General features: G+C 40.8%; 1 protein-coding gene across 1 annotated transcript in view; it reads left to right on the top strand.

The window, feature by feature from the left end:
• The window catches only part of ankfn1a (ankyrin repeat and fibronectin type III domain containing 1a), a 128,952-nt gene that overhangs the window by 19,170 nt on the left and 94,782 nt on the right, over positions 1 to 15,000 (top strand). Inside the window, exon 3 of the mRNA XM_028568508.1 lies at positions 3,958 to 4,168. Coding sequence (XP_028424309.1) covers positions 3,958 to 4,168 — 211 coding nt within the window. The remainder of the gene's footprint in view (positions 1 to 3,957; positions 4,169 to 15,000) is intronic.

Here is a 15,000-nt window from a genome sequence, read left to right as displayed (position 1 = left end):
ATGGTTGAGCCAGAATTCCTTTATCTTAATATCACATATTTTGCATTCAGCGCTTCTTTGGTCTGGGCTGTGATGCAGTCTGTCATGTTATTGATGTCCTCCCCAGTCTGTAGACTCAAAGCAGTTCAGCAGGGACTCCTCAGCCTCCTGAGTCCACCTCCTCACAGTCCTTGTGTGGACAGGCTGCCGTTTGACAAGAGGATCATACTCAGGAGAGAGCAAGACAAGGTTGTGATCTGATTTGCCAAGAGGGGGGAGGGCAGTGGCACTGTATGCATCCTTTGCATTGGCATACAGGAGGTCTTGAGTTGTATTGTCTCTAGTGGGGCACATAATATGTTGTTGAAAGTAGAGGTGCAACGATGAATCGATTAGTTGTCAAGTATTACGTTAATCGCCAACTATTTTGATAATCGATTAATCTTTGAGTCATTTTTTTATAAAAAAATAAAGATTTCTCTGACTCCAGCTTCTTAAATGTGAATATTGTTCTAGTTTCTTTATTTATTTATTTATTTAATTAATTGGTTTATTTGTCAGGGACAATGTACAAAATACATTAATCTTACAAAAAGATGTTTTGTACCAGAGTTAGCTAATGCTAGTTTCCATCTGCAGTCCCTGACAGCAGTTCAATGTCCTTCTCTCCTCCGTGACAGTAAACTGAATATCTTTGAGTTGTGGACAAAACAAGACCTTTGAGGACGTCATCTTAGGCTTTAGGAAAACACTGGTCCACATTTTTCACCATGTTTTGACATTTTTATAGATCAAACAACTCATCGATGAATCGAGAAAATAATCGACAGATTAATCGATTACGAAAATAGTCGTTAGTTGCAGCCCTAGTTGAAAGTCCGGCGGTGATTTGTCCAGTGAAACATGACTAAAATCCCCAGTGACAACCATGAAGGCATAGGGCTGTGGCGTCTGGAGTAGTGAGACAGTGGTGTGAATGACGTCAGCAGCTGCCTCCTCTTCAGCAGATGGTGGAATTTCATTTCATTTCAGTTATTATACAGGAAAAGTTCAAAGTAACGTTACCTTACAACACTTGTACAGGACATTAGCAAGGGCTAGACAGACACAGACAACTAAAGACAAGAATACAGACTTGGACAATACATGAACAATCAATGAGTGTTGAGAAGGAACAGTTTGTGTGCCTTTTTTGAAATATGTGATGGATGGTAGTGTTCTGATGTGATGGGGAATGTCGTTCCAAATGTTGGTGTATGTATGAAAAAGGGATTTCTAACCATAGTTGTGTTTGTATGGGGTGGGGGCACTGGAATGAGAGCCTGTGAGACTGACCTAGTGAGGCGTACTGGTCTCGTTTTGTGTGTCGGGAGAAGTGCAGCAAGTGTTTGTGAAGAGCTATTTTTAATCTGAAAATAAAATGCAATAGCATGGTTGTTTATGTAGTTTCTGGTAAGTCAAAGCGTGTGAGCGCAATGCAGTGATGAGACCACTTTGGAACATTACGGTGGATCTTCGGGGTGAACGTGAATTTCAAAACTCCGCACCAAAATGATTTATTTTTATTTGCTGCCTGCACCTGCACTTTCCCAGGGATCATAGCTGCAACCTGCGCTCTCTCCATCTACTCTAAAACATCAAAAGGGGACACAAAGGTTGTATTTTTTGTAATTATATTATTTTATACTATTATAGTATTTCACCCCAGACTGTGGTGTCTCTCAGCTGTGATACCACCCCGTTATCTCCCGACGGGGATGGGGGCTTTTATTTTGGAGACGAGGAGGACTTTTGGAAAGTGTTGGAAGTGGGTCTCAGGCAGAGTGCCCTGGACCGGGAGCTGGCCGCAGGACGACTCAATCATAATGAACAGTTTTTAATTTTCTAATCAGACTTAGAGCTGGCCGATTTTTTCACCTAAAAAAATCTGTGATTTTTTTATAAAAAACTCGATATTCGATTCAATTTTTACCCCCTTCCCTTTAAAACAAAATAACTGCGAACTGTAAATATATTTTAAAAATATATATTTATTGTATTTACTTAAAGTGCATCAACATAAACAAAATTGCAAAGGCAAACCCTTTCTCTAAGTGAAAAGTCACTGTGCAGTGTGCAACAAAGATTGTTAAACATCCAAATTATTTATACTGTATTTGGACTGACATTTTTTTTTTAAATAATCGGTTTTTTTTGAAAATATGAATCGATTTGACCTACCAACTCGATTTTTAAATAAAATTGATTTTTTTCCCAGCCCTAATCAGACTAGAACTACTCGAGAGTCTCCTCTTGAGACTTTGCTCTAATTTTCGGGACAACTGCTTGGATTTCGGGACGTCTGGTCACCCACAGTGCAGCCATGTCTCGGTGAAACACCGTGCTGCACTCGTAGAACTCCCTCTGGGTTTTAATGAGCACCCCAAGTTTGTCCATCTTATTTCCCAGAGACGGTATATTCCCCGTAATGATCGCTGGGACGGCAGGCTTGATCCACCTCTGCAAACTCGGCGTCTCCTCCGTAGGTCCTTCGGGATTTCAGGATCCCAGGGGAGATACAACCAATAATAGAATTAAAAAAGAAAGAAAGAGAACAACTCCATTTACATAAAGCATTTGAAAAGTACAAATAGTGTGTGAGTTCTAACAGCCTTCTTATTACTGCAACAGGATATAGTAGATGTATAATGTTTAACGTGAATGGACAGCTCAACGAAGTTAGGTGCTTTATTTTGGAATTTTGGCTTATGGATGTAAAATTTGGTCAAAATTAAAATCAAGTTGATTACATAAAATTGAGAGGTGAGATTTGTGTCAAAGTTGATGAAATCAATAAGTAAATTTTCCCAGCACAAGGAGAATTCAGGGTAAATAAGATTGGCTAAGTACCGAGATAGTTTGTCCGATCGATTGGTTTTCCAGCCGAGGAGCCGCTGTTTGATGTCACGGTGTCATACGAATCAGTCGGCTCGCAGGATCCAGACGTCTGGACCGAGTCCAGCAGAACCCTGATAGTAACCTGATTACTTTAGTCCTCATCAGAGCCTTCTGCACTCACCCTGGGATAAACCTGAAGGGGAAATAATAGCTGTTTGGTGTCCACAGAGACGACTGCAGATAGAAGACATTGGTCATATTTCCTCTCTGCTGTCTGCGGAGACACAACCACAGTAAACAGAGACACACCTTCAGGGCTGTTATTAATGTTTCCTCTCAAACCAACTATAGCACTATCTCGTTTTGCAACTTCACAACTTTCTGCCCACTGCTTCTTTTAAATGGACATCTGCAATCGGACTGCAAAAACCATTATTAATTAATCTGCCAATTATTTTATCGATTAGTCGTTTGGTCAAAGTCCAGGCTGATGAACAGAGAGGAGCAGGAAATCTCCATGTCTGAGAGGCTGAAAACTGCATTTTTTTGCACGTAAAATGACTTTAACTATTCATCTCAGGCTACATTTACACCGCTACATTTTGGTTTAAAAAAGGAATATCTTCTGCTATGTTCCCCCCTCTCATTCCCCCTGCTCTGCTGTTTCCACATTATGAAAACAATTTGTGGTGTTATTTTGTGTCTCTGGTGCTTCCACACACATACAAACTTTGGAAACATCCATCCATGGTGTTCTGAGTGAGATACGGTTTCTGAATGTTTCCTGCCTTCAGTCTCCGGCTGAGCTGCTCAAAATCTGCACGGCTTTCTACGTCACTAACTGTAGCATGCTAGCGCTAGCATGCTAGCTCGTCCTCAATGGCAAAACACTGCCACAACGCACACTAGTTCACCATGATCTATAAAAGAAGTACTTACATGTCCCTGTTCTGCAGGTATTCCGCGCTAAATTTAATTTACATTTAAAAAAAACAAAATGTAGCGATGTAATTACAGCCCTAATTTCCACGAAAAGAGCTCCTCCCGTTGAAGCGAGTTTAGTCTTTCTGACGTGTTCTCTGTTGCTGTTCTGTGGCGCAGACGATGCAGGGCAGCGACTGTATCTTCGAGGCTGTGGAGCAGCAGGACCTGGACACGGTGCAGATCCTCCTCTACCAGTTCTCGGCCGAGGAGCTGGACCTGAACACGCCCAACAGCCAGGGCCTGACGCCGCTCGACATCGCCATCATGACCAACAACACGCCCATCGCCAAGCTGCTGCTGAAGGTTGGCGCCAAGGAGAGTCCACACTGTGAGTAATAAAGTAGCCCTTTTGGCTAATTCTGGCTTTTTTTAACCCATGGGAAATCATGTGTTTTATTAATTTGCGCTGTCCCCTTTCATAAATAAACTAAACTCAAACTCAATAACGACTCTATTTATAAAGCCGTACGCCACGATTCTGTGCTGTCAATTATTTGCCTTGTCAATCTCGGTCAGGCTTTCAACAGATGGACACAATTACGGGATTGTAAATGATTTAAAGGTCCCATGGCATGAATATGTAACTTTATGAGTTTTTTTAACATTAATATGAGTTCCCCCAGCCTTGCTATGGTCCCCCAGTGGCTAGAAATGGTGATAGGTGTAAACCGAGCCCTGGGTATCCTGCTCTGCCTTTGAGAAAATGAAAGCTCAGATGGACCAATCAGGAATCTTCTCCTTATGAGGTCATTAGGGGAAAGGTTACCTACCCTCTCTCTGCTTTGCCCACCCAGAGAATGTGGAATGAGAGAGAGAGAGAGACATCATGGCTTTCAAACGAGCATAGTGGCCCCTCACCATCTCAATAGCTACAGACACAGAAATGGCACATCCTAAGGAAAGCTAATTGTGGGACTGGCTCTAGTGGCTGTAATTCTGCACCAAGGCTGAATTTCGGAAAAGAGACTTCAGATACAGTATTAGGGGACCACTAAGGTCTATATAAAAGAGACTTCAGATACAGTATTAGAGGACCACTAAGGTCTATATAAAAGAGACTTCAGATACAGTATTAGGGGACCACTAAGGTCTATATAAAAGAGACTTCAGATACAGTATTGGGGGACCACTAAGGTCTATATAAAAGAGACTTCAGATACAGTATTGGGGGACCACTAAGGCCTATATAAAAGAGACTTCAGATACAGTATTAGGGGACCACTAAGGTCTATATAAAAGAGACTTCAGATACAGTATTAGGGGACCACTAAGGTCTCTATAAAAGAGACTTCAGATACAGTATTAGGGGACCACTAAGGTCTCTATAAAAGAGACTTCAGATACAGTATTAGGGGACCACTAAGGTCTATATAAAAGAGACTTCAGATACAGTATTAGGGGACCACTAAGGTCTATATAAAAGAGACTTCAGATACAGTATTAGGGGACCACTAAGGTCTATATAAAAGAGACTTCAGATACAGTATTAGGGGACCACTAAGGTCTATATAAAAGAGACTTCAGATACAGTATTAGGGGACCACTAAGGTCTATATAAAAGAGACTTCAGATACAGTATTAGGGGACCACTAAGGTCTATATAAAAGAGACTTCAGATACAGTATTAGGGGACCACTAAGGTCTATATAAAAACATCCAAAAAGAAGCATGTCAACGTACCTTTAAAAACTTCCCTGAATTGGCCCTCAGGTATGTAATATGTCTATTTCATTCATGAAATAACTTGAGATTGCGCGATGAGATTGTCCGTCAGTAGCCAACGTTAAATCACGTCCCCCTTTACCATTTGGCGCAGACGTTTTAATTTTTTAAACCTTATAATTTGTAGACCTTTTACTCCGTATTTGTGTTGGCGATATATTTTCGGTAACACTTGAAGGTATCGACATAACCGTGACGTGACACTGTCATGAACGTGTCATGAACGTCATAAACAAGTCGACAACGTTCATGACTTCTGTAATTACGTGCCATTCGGGTTTTTGTCATGACAGGTTGACATTGTTTGGGTTGTCTTGATTATGACAAGTTGACATTAATCAAAGGGACATTACCTTGATTGAAAACTGTCCCAGGGTAAGGACACACCTCTGAATTCAGGCTTACTATACCATGACAAAGGTTGTTTGTCATGGTATAGTGCCAGTATAGTGCCAGTTCTATTCAACTCTACAGACATATGCATTTCCTTCTGTTCTAATCAAGTCTGGCCCAACAAGGGGATGGCTCTCAAAGCTGTTTGAACAATAGGTGTCCTTGTGCGGGGACAAGGAGCTTCTGCCTCTATGCTAAATAACAGACATGACGTGACCTAATTAATTCGTTAGAAGCTAGGGTTTGGGGTGAGGCAGTTGAATGATAATTAAGTTTGGTGTGATGCAATTGGTATTGATTCAGTGTTTTTGCCTAGCTGCAGTGTTCATTTAACTAAAAGTATATTTTTTTTATCAGACGTCACAAATGGTTTTACTTTTTTAACCTCAACAACGACTGTAGTTACTTCTACTCGTTTTTTTCAAAGTTTTTGTCGCTGTTTTTGAAGTTTGTCACCTTTTTTTTTTGAAGGTTTTGTCGTTTGTTTTGATCTCTTCTTGCCTTTCTTCCTTACTCCTTACTACTGTCTTTTTTTCTTCAATGTTTTTGTCTCTTTTTGTAATTTTGTTGTCCCTTTTGTCAGCCTAGTGTTGCCTTTCCTTCTTTCTACTGTTCTAAGTTTTTGGCTCCTTTTTCCATTATCATTAAAATGTTTTCCAGGTCCAAGCTAGCCTCGTGACACCGTCCTGATCTGGCGAGCTCCAGTTTTTTATCAGTCTGGCATCTTGAGATAGAGAAAATATGCGTTGGTTTTGAGGCGGGTTTAGGTGTGAACCAATGAGAAGCGACTGTTCAGTCTGAACAACGTGGAGGCTTCCACGGATGAGATGAGCGTAGCTATCGCAGCAAGTTTTATCTGAATTAGAAAGTATTCCTTCATTGAAAGAAGAGCAAAAACAAACGGCACTGGAGGCTTTCCTCGGAGGAAAAGATGCTTTTTTCTTCTCCTGACTGGTTTCGGCAAGAGTTTGATCTGATTGGTTGATGTGGGCCATCTATCACCAACTATAGCTTTGTATAGACAGATGGTTTATCCAATCAGCTAACCAGGATTTTTGCCCCTTCCCAAAAGTTCTCCAACGGAAAGTTCCCAGATGGATATGCAGAGCAGATGGGAAGTTATCCATCTGGAGGAATCAGGTTAGGTCCAAGGCTGTTGTTTAGTAAATCTATCGCTGACATCGCTGTATTCTTCCTCTTTATAGAGACTTTTTTTTTTCTACCAAAAATTAGGGGGTACATGGCTTAAAAAAAAAAACAGTTCAAAGGGGGAACATTATTGAACAAGCTTGAGAACCAGTGTCCTAGACCTTTACGACAGCAGTTGTGGTAAAGAGCAATACCGATTTTGTCCAAAGCGGCCGCTAGAATCAACGCAAACTGAAAGTTACATTTAGCCACTTTAACAGAGGACTTGATGAGTTTATAAGATTTTATTTTAATGTGAGACAATACAAGGAACCACAAGTGATAAAAGACATAAACAGACAGCCACATGAAGAAATAAAAAATAGTAATAATAAAAGAGTAAATAAAACTACCAGTTGCAGTGCAAAATTAAATATTTTTCAGTCACTTTTCGAATTCCTACCCTATAACTATTACTCTATGCCACATGTGTCGAACTCGAGGCCCGCGGGCCAAATCCGGCCCCTCGGGATTATGATTTTGCTCGCATATCAATTTAAGTCCACAATACATTTTAGTTTTTTTCACTTTTTCTGAATCGTTTTTCCAAAATAATTTTACTTTTTCCAACATTTTTGTCACTTTTTCCGACATTTTTGGGCGCTTCTTTTCTATGATGGCTGAGGAACTTTCTCCTGACTTCTTTAGTACTTTATGTCGACCAAACTGTGAGTGAGAAGACTATATGACAAATGCAATAATACAATCAAATATATTTTACTTTTTTCGATTGAAATAAAAGCCTATCAATTAACTAAACAAGTCTGGTGTGAGCCTTGATGGGATTCTTATTTTGTAGTGTGGCCCTCTGGGAAGTTGAGTTTGACACCCCTGCTCTAGGCCATCGTTCTTTAAGGTATAATTGTAATGGGGACCATTCCCTTACAAAAACATCAAGCGTATTTCTCAGTACACGTGATAATCTCTCCAATGGCAAGATGGACATACCACGTTGTAATATTAGGAGGATCTTCGTCTACCCATTTATGTAGTATTGTGAGGCGTGCAGCATACAAAGCAACTCTAGGAATGTACCTGTACCTACGATCACAATTGGCATCCAGTCCCAGTACAAAATGGTATGGATTTAGTGGAATATCAAACCGAAAAATGTAGGGCTGTGCTCAATTGAAGAAGTTCTTAGTCGACTAATCGATTAGTTTTAGATTTAATCGACAGATCTGTTAATCTGAGTTTCTCCACAAAGAGTCGTGCAAAAGCACCACTTTAATTCTTGTGTTTACTAGAGATGTGCTCGTACGTTTCTTGGAAATAAGTCCTTCAGCATGAAAAAAAGCATCAAACATGACTAATGGACTAAAGAGATCTAAGTTGACTAAAACCAAAACGACCGATTAGTCGACTAATCGACTAAGAGGAAGCAGACCTAGAAAGATTTTCTTAATCTCGTTTTGGACCGATAGCCAGAAACTTGAGAGTTTTGGACATGACCACATTAGATGTCCATAAGTGCCACAGCTATTTTTACATTTCACACATAATGATGAGCACATAGGGTCGTATTTACATCGAATAGCAGGGGTAACATGCAGTCTGTGGATAATCTTATATTGAGTCTCATAGGATTTATTAGAACAATCTTCACCCCAGGAAGAGTAACTGTTAATCGTAGGGTTGTTGATAAATATTTGAGAGTAAATTTGACTTAAAACTTTCATCTTTAAGGAAGAAGCCTTTCAATAGTATCTTTTTTTTAAGTGGATTCGTACTCAAGCCACTCATATATGTTGGTATAGAATATATATAGCTCCTAAGGTGTAAATAACAGAGAAAGTGTGTTTTTGAGGGAGCTCGAATTCAGTTCTGAATTGAGAGAAAGATTTTAAAATCCCATCTGAGAAGAGACCTTAGTGGTCCCCTAATACTGTATCTGAAGTCTCTTTTATATAGACCTTAGTGGTCCCCTAATACTGTATCTGAAGTCTCTTTTATATAGACCTTAGTGGTCCCCTAATACTGTATCTGAAGTCTCTTTTATATAGACCTTAGTGGTCCCCTAATACTGTATCTGAAGTCTCTTTTATATAGACCTTAGTGGTCCCCTAATACTGTATCTGAAGTCTCTTTTATATAGACCTTAGTGGTCCCCTAATACTGTATCTGAAGTCTCTTTTATATATCCCTTAGTGGTCCCCTAATACTGTATCTGAAGTCTCTTTTATATAGACCTTAGTGGCCCATCTGAGCTTTCATTTTCTCAAAGGCAGAGCAGGATACCCAGGGCTCGGTTTACACCTATCACCATTTCTAGCCACTGGGGGACCATAGGCAGGCTGGGGGAACGCATATTAATGTTAAAAAACCTCATAAAGTGAAATTTTCATGCCATGGGACCTTTAACCATTCAGTAATATATCTTATTTGTGAGGCCCAGTGATAATACATTATATTTGGCAGTGCTGACTCCCCTTTGTCTCTTGGTAACTGCAGTTTGTCCAGTTTAAACCTTGGGCGCTTGCCCTTCCATATAAATTTACTTATCAAACTATGTGGTGATTTAAAAAACTTAACTGGAACATAATTGGGTAGCATCTGAAATTGCTTTAATAACCTGGGTAGGAGTCGATATTGTAATAAAGTGACGATACATACAGTTGATTAGGTCACTTTTTTGTGAAACTGCTCACGACTTTCTACCCAGACACTGAAGCTAAACATCGGCTAGTGAGGTGATTTCAATCACAGCCCAACACGATGTAGCGTGAGTGATGCTCGGGATCAGACCGGGCACTGTGTGTGTGTGTGTGTGTGTGTGTGTGTGTGTGTCACACACACACACACACACACACACACACACACACACACACACACACACACACAGTCTCCTGGTTGTCCTACATAAACCCTCCAAAGACAGGTGGTTCTTACCTTCCTACAGAAACCCCCATCAGCCTCTACTGTGTGTGTGTGTGTGTGTGTGTGTGTGTGTGTGTGTGTGTGTGTGTGTGTGTCTGTGTGTGTCTGTGTGTGTGTGTGTGTCTGTGTGTGTGTGTGTGTGTGTGTGCGTGTGGAAACAGTGGCCACTTTACAGCAAGCAGGGGCCTCCTCTGGGCAGCTTTAACAAGGTTTTTCGTTTAATGGTTTAACTTTTCCAATGATGCATGTAACGCCGGGGCAATTACAGCTAAGTGATTTATTGTGCCGAGGGAGGGGAAAAGGGGGGAGAGGGATATAGGGGGCAGGAGAGGGGAGAGGGGGGAGCGCTCTCCACAGTCAATCTCTACAATCCCATCCTTGTAAACAAACACAGAGCAAACACTGCCGCTGCTTTCCCTCCCGGGGGCCGGCTGCTCTCTGTTTATGTCATTCCTCAAGTGCCAAGTAAATCAGTCAGCCCAGGCCTGACAGCAGTGTGTGTGTGTGTGTGTGTGTGTGTGTGTGTGTGTGTGTGTGTGTGTGTGTGTGTGTGTGTGTGTGTGTGTGTGTGTGTGTGTGTGTGTGTGTGTGTGTGTGTGTGTGTGTTTTCAAGAATGTTTAACGTAGGTAAAAAAATCTTTTACAACTACAAGTTCCCTCCCCTCTCCCAATGTGACTTGATGTAAAAGTAAACACGTGAAAAATCCAAAAGTTGCATGGTCACACACACACCAGCACGCACGCATGCACACACGCACACACGTGCACGCATGTATGCACACACGCACACACGTGCACGCATGCATGCGCACACACACACACGCACACACGTGCACGCATGTATGCACACACGCACACACGTGCACGCATGCATGCGCACACACACACACACACACACACGCACGCATGCACACCCACACGCACATACGTGTGGTTGTGTGGTTCAAGAATGTTTAACGTAGGTAAAAAATCTTTTACAACTACAAGTTCCCTCCCCTCTCCCAATGTGACTTGATGTGAAAGTAAACACGTGTACGGACCTCTGTTGATGCCAGAAAAATATGAATAATGTGTAAAATCCTGCAAAGTAAAGGATCTAAGTGGTGGGGGCACTTGGCTTTTTTTTAACACATGTTGAACATCGAGCAACTTTTAGTTTTCAGACTCTTTTTTTTTTTTTTTTTTTTTTTTTTATCAACGTTCTGGTCATCTTTTTTTTGGACACTTTTGTCGCTTCCTCCCTCCAATGTTTTTGTCCCTTCTTTTTAAAAGATTTTTTAGGCCTCTTTGGTGACAGGACAGCTTCGAAATGGAAGGGGAGAGAGAGAGAGAGAGAGAGAGAGAGGGGGGGAATGACATGCAGGAAAGTCCCACAGATCGGAATCGAACCCGCAACTTCTGCGTCAAGGACTGAGTCTCTTTATATGGGCGCTCACTCTACCACTGGGCCACCCAGGCACCCAGTTTTTGTCATTTTTTCCGATGTCTTTGTCATGTTTTTCAAATGATGTTTTTACAGATGGATAATGTGTGAGAAGAAGTCACCAAAAAACATCGGAAACATGTCTGGAAAAGGTTCTAAAATTTAGAACAAAAGTGAAAACAACATCGGAGGATGAAACGTTGAAAAAAAGTTTGAATTTGAAATTCTGATTCACACACACGCGCATGCACGCACACATAGATACACACACGCACACGCACGTGCATGCATGCACACACACACATAGACAAACTCACACTCACACAATGCAGTGCTGCTGACAGTAATAAATATGTAGCTTTTGGTAAGATTGCTTCATGAGAACAGGCTGTTCCTTGTGGTTACGTGTAGTTATGTGTGGTTACATGTGGTTACAGTACAGTACCAAAAGTTTGGACACACCTTCTCATTCAATGTGTTTCCTTTTTATTTTCATGACTATTTACATTGTAGATTCTCACTGAAGGCATCAAAACTATGAATGAACACATATGGAATTATGTACTTAACAAAAAAGTGTGAAATAACTGAAAACATGTCTTATATTTTAGATTCTTCAAAGTAGCCACCCTTTGCTTTTTTTATTAATAAGGGAAATAATTCCACTAATGAACCCTGACAAAGCACACCTGTGAAGGTAAAACCATTTCAGGTGACTACCTCATGAAGCTCATTGAGAGAACACCAAGGGTTTGCAGAGTTATCAAAAAAAGCAAAGGGTGGCTACTTTGAAGAATCTAAAATATAAGACATGTTTTCAGTTATTTCACACTTTTTTGTTAAGTACATAATTCCATATGTGTAGATTCATAGTTTTGATGCCTTCAGTGAGAATCTACAATGTAAATAGTCATGAAAATAAAAAGGAAACACATTGAATGAGAAGGTGTGTCCAAACTTTTGGCCTGTAGTGTTTGTGTGGTTATGTCTGGTTATGTGTGGTTACATCTGGTTACATCTGGTTACGTCTGGTTATGTGTGGTTACGTGTGGGGTCTCTCTGCACGTTCCATCCAGTCCCATTAATCTGGGATGATCCAGCCTGTAGGACACACTGCTGAGGTCCACATCACACATAATGGTTGTTTTAGTGACTGTTTCTGCAGCGTGCTGCCTCTGTTTCAGCGTGTGTGTGTGTGGGTGTTAATGTGTCACTGAGCTCACCTGCGTTGGCTGTGTGTTAATTTACGAGGCCCCTCGGGGCCCCTGGAGGGGAGGGAGGGGGGAGAGGGGGGAGTGCCGGCTCTATATTTAGCAGTCAGTCAGACAATGCCGCCCTCTGTGAGACACAGCAGCTAGTTTACAGCTTTTTCAATTAGCAGCCGTTAGCGGCTAACCGGGCTCTGACAGGCCGAGCCCCGGGCAGGAAGTGACACCTCACAGCCCAATAATGCGGCTCCTTGCGTTTCCAACAGCAACCGGGGGGGATGGAGAGGGCCGGGCACACGAGGCTGGACAGCGTCAGCGCTCACCGAAAGCGTAACTCTCGCCAAAATGCAACCTAGGGTAAGGCTGTGCAATTAATCGAAATTTAATCGTGATTATGATTTTGGCTCCCAACGATCACGAAAACAGAATAATCGAGATAAAACAATTACTTAGCTCATTACGTTTTGCAAGTAAACTCTTTTTTTTTTCTCCTGTGTTCTGAATGAAAAAATAAAGTTTAAATAGGAAAAGTATTAAGGCAAATTTCACATTTGTGTTTTTTTTTTTACGGTTGATTTATTTAACTTTTTCCACTGTTTTTTAAGTTCAATAATTGCAACCTCTTTCCAGAAGTTAACGAGTAATCGTGTCAAATTATCGTGATTTCAATATTGACCGAAATAATCGTGATTATGTTTTTTTTCCATAATCGAGCAGCCCTAACCTAGGGTCTTTTCGTGAATGTTCCAGAGTCAAACTATTAAGTTTAAAATAGAGGTGTGAATTTTCACTGATCTCCCGATCCGATTCCGATTATCATGTCAGCAATTAAATTCGATTCGATATCTCGATGCATCACGATGCGTCAAATTCATGTTTCTATTAAAGCCACGTAGGATATTTAATTCATAGCTTTACCAAGCTTCAAAAACCAAACATTCTGCAGTGCTCTAATACTAAATAACTTGGATACATAAAACTATACAGCACTGATCACATGGCACCTCCTGAATGTGCAAAACATACCAGAATATGTCAACAGAAATGTTGTTAGGCCTACATTAAATTATAAACAGAAATAATCGATTATGAGCCGGCCGATTATCGATGCAGCATCGTCCATGTCCACGATTCGATGCATCGATTATTTGATTCATTTCAACACCTCCAGTTTAAAAGCATAATTAGGACAGAAGCGTACACGTGACCTGTCCTCACGCTGAAACCGTGACATGTCGCATACGTGACTTCACTCCACGAAACACTAGAAGAAAGCAAAAATATATATTTTTACTAAGGAAAATTACAAAAATAGTAATGCACAGTGACTTGGATAAGTAACTTTAATCTGATTACTGGTTTGGAAATAGTAACGCGTTAGATTACTCGTTACTGAAAAAAGTGCTCAGATTAGACTGGCATCACTAGGGTTGGGTACCGAAACTCGATTCCAACGTAAACGGTAGTAACGAGACCGAATAAGAACGAAAATTTCGGTGCCTGACTTTACACTACACTCGACAGCAGGTAACGTTAGCCTAGCTTTAGCTAGCAGCTGGATTAATCCTGGTTAAAGTGCTGACAGCTAACGTTAAACAGTGTAAAGTGTGACTGGATTTCAACAGTGTGATCTGCAGCGACGGTGCGTTCACTGAAACTGGTAACCTACAGCTTCGCGGTGCATTCAAAGTTGTTGTAAAATACACTTTTCCCACCTGGTGGTTGTTTTTGTCATTCAACAGCAATTTACTGGTGAAATAAGTCATTGTTTATTAGGTGTGGGAATCACCAGAGGCCTTACAATACGCTATCATCATGATACTTACGTCACAATATATTATTGCGATTTCAAACATATTGCAATATTCTGCGATATATTGCAATTCATTACCTTTTTTTCCAACTTCAAATTTTTCCCAATGTCAAATGATGTCCCCAAAAGGCAACTTTGTCAACATCTGTTGACACATTTCTCTGTTTATTCATCTCACTTCAATTGTATTGCTGCAAAATGGGATTGTCAAGCAGACAAACTGACCAACACATACACTACCGGTCAAAAGTTTGGGGTCACTTAGAAATTTCCATTCCACTCCATTCCAGACAGAATACCAGCAGAGATCAGTTGTATTGTTTTTTTTAACCAGGGCAGCAGTTTTCAGATTACATTATGTGCTTACATAATTGCTAAAGGGTTCTCGACTGTTGTAGACAGAAGTGTCTGAAGAAATGCTTGAAATTCATGTTTTTTGGTCTAAACGTCATACCCAAATTAAAAGTGGTCCAGCTCCCATATACTTTGACACTCAGGGGTGTGCCTGATATCATTGGAAAGGTGATTGATGTGGG

This window comes from Perca flavescens, chromosome 21 (genome assembly GCF_004354835.1).
Source record: "Perca flavescens isolate YP-PL-M2 chromosome 21, PFLA_1.0, whole genome shotgun sequence".
Classification (NCBI taxonomy): domain Eukaryota; kingdom Metazoa; phylum Chordata; class Actinopteri; order Perciformes; family Percidae; genus Perca; species Perca flavescens.
The sequence above is the reverse complement of the archived record's forward strand: the minus strand, read 5'-3'. Positions and strand labels throughout refer to the sequence as shown.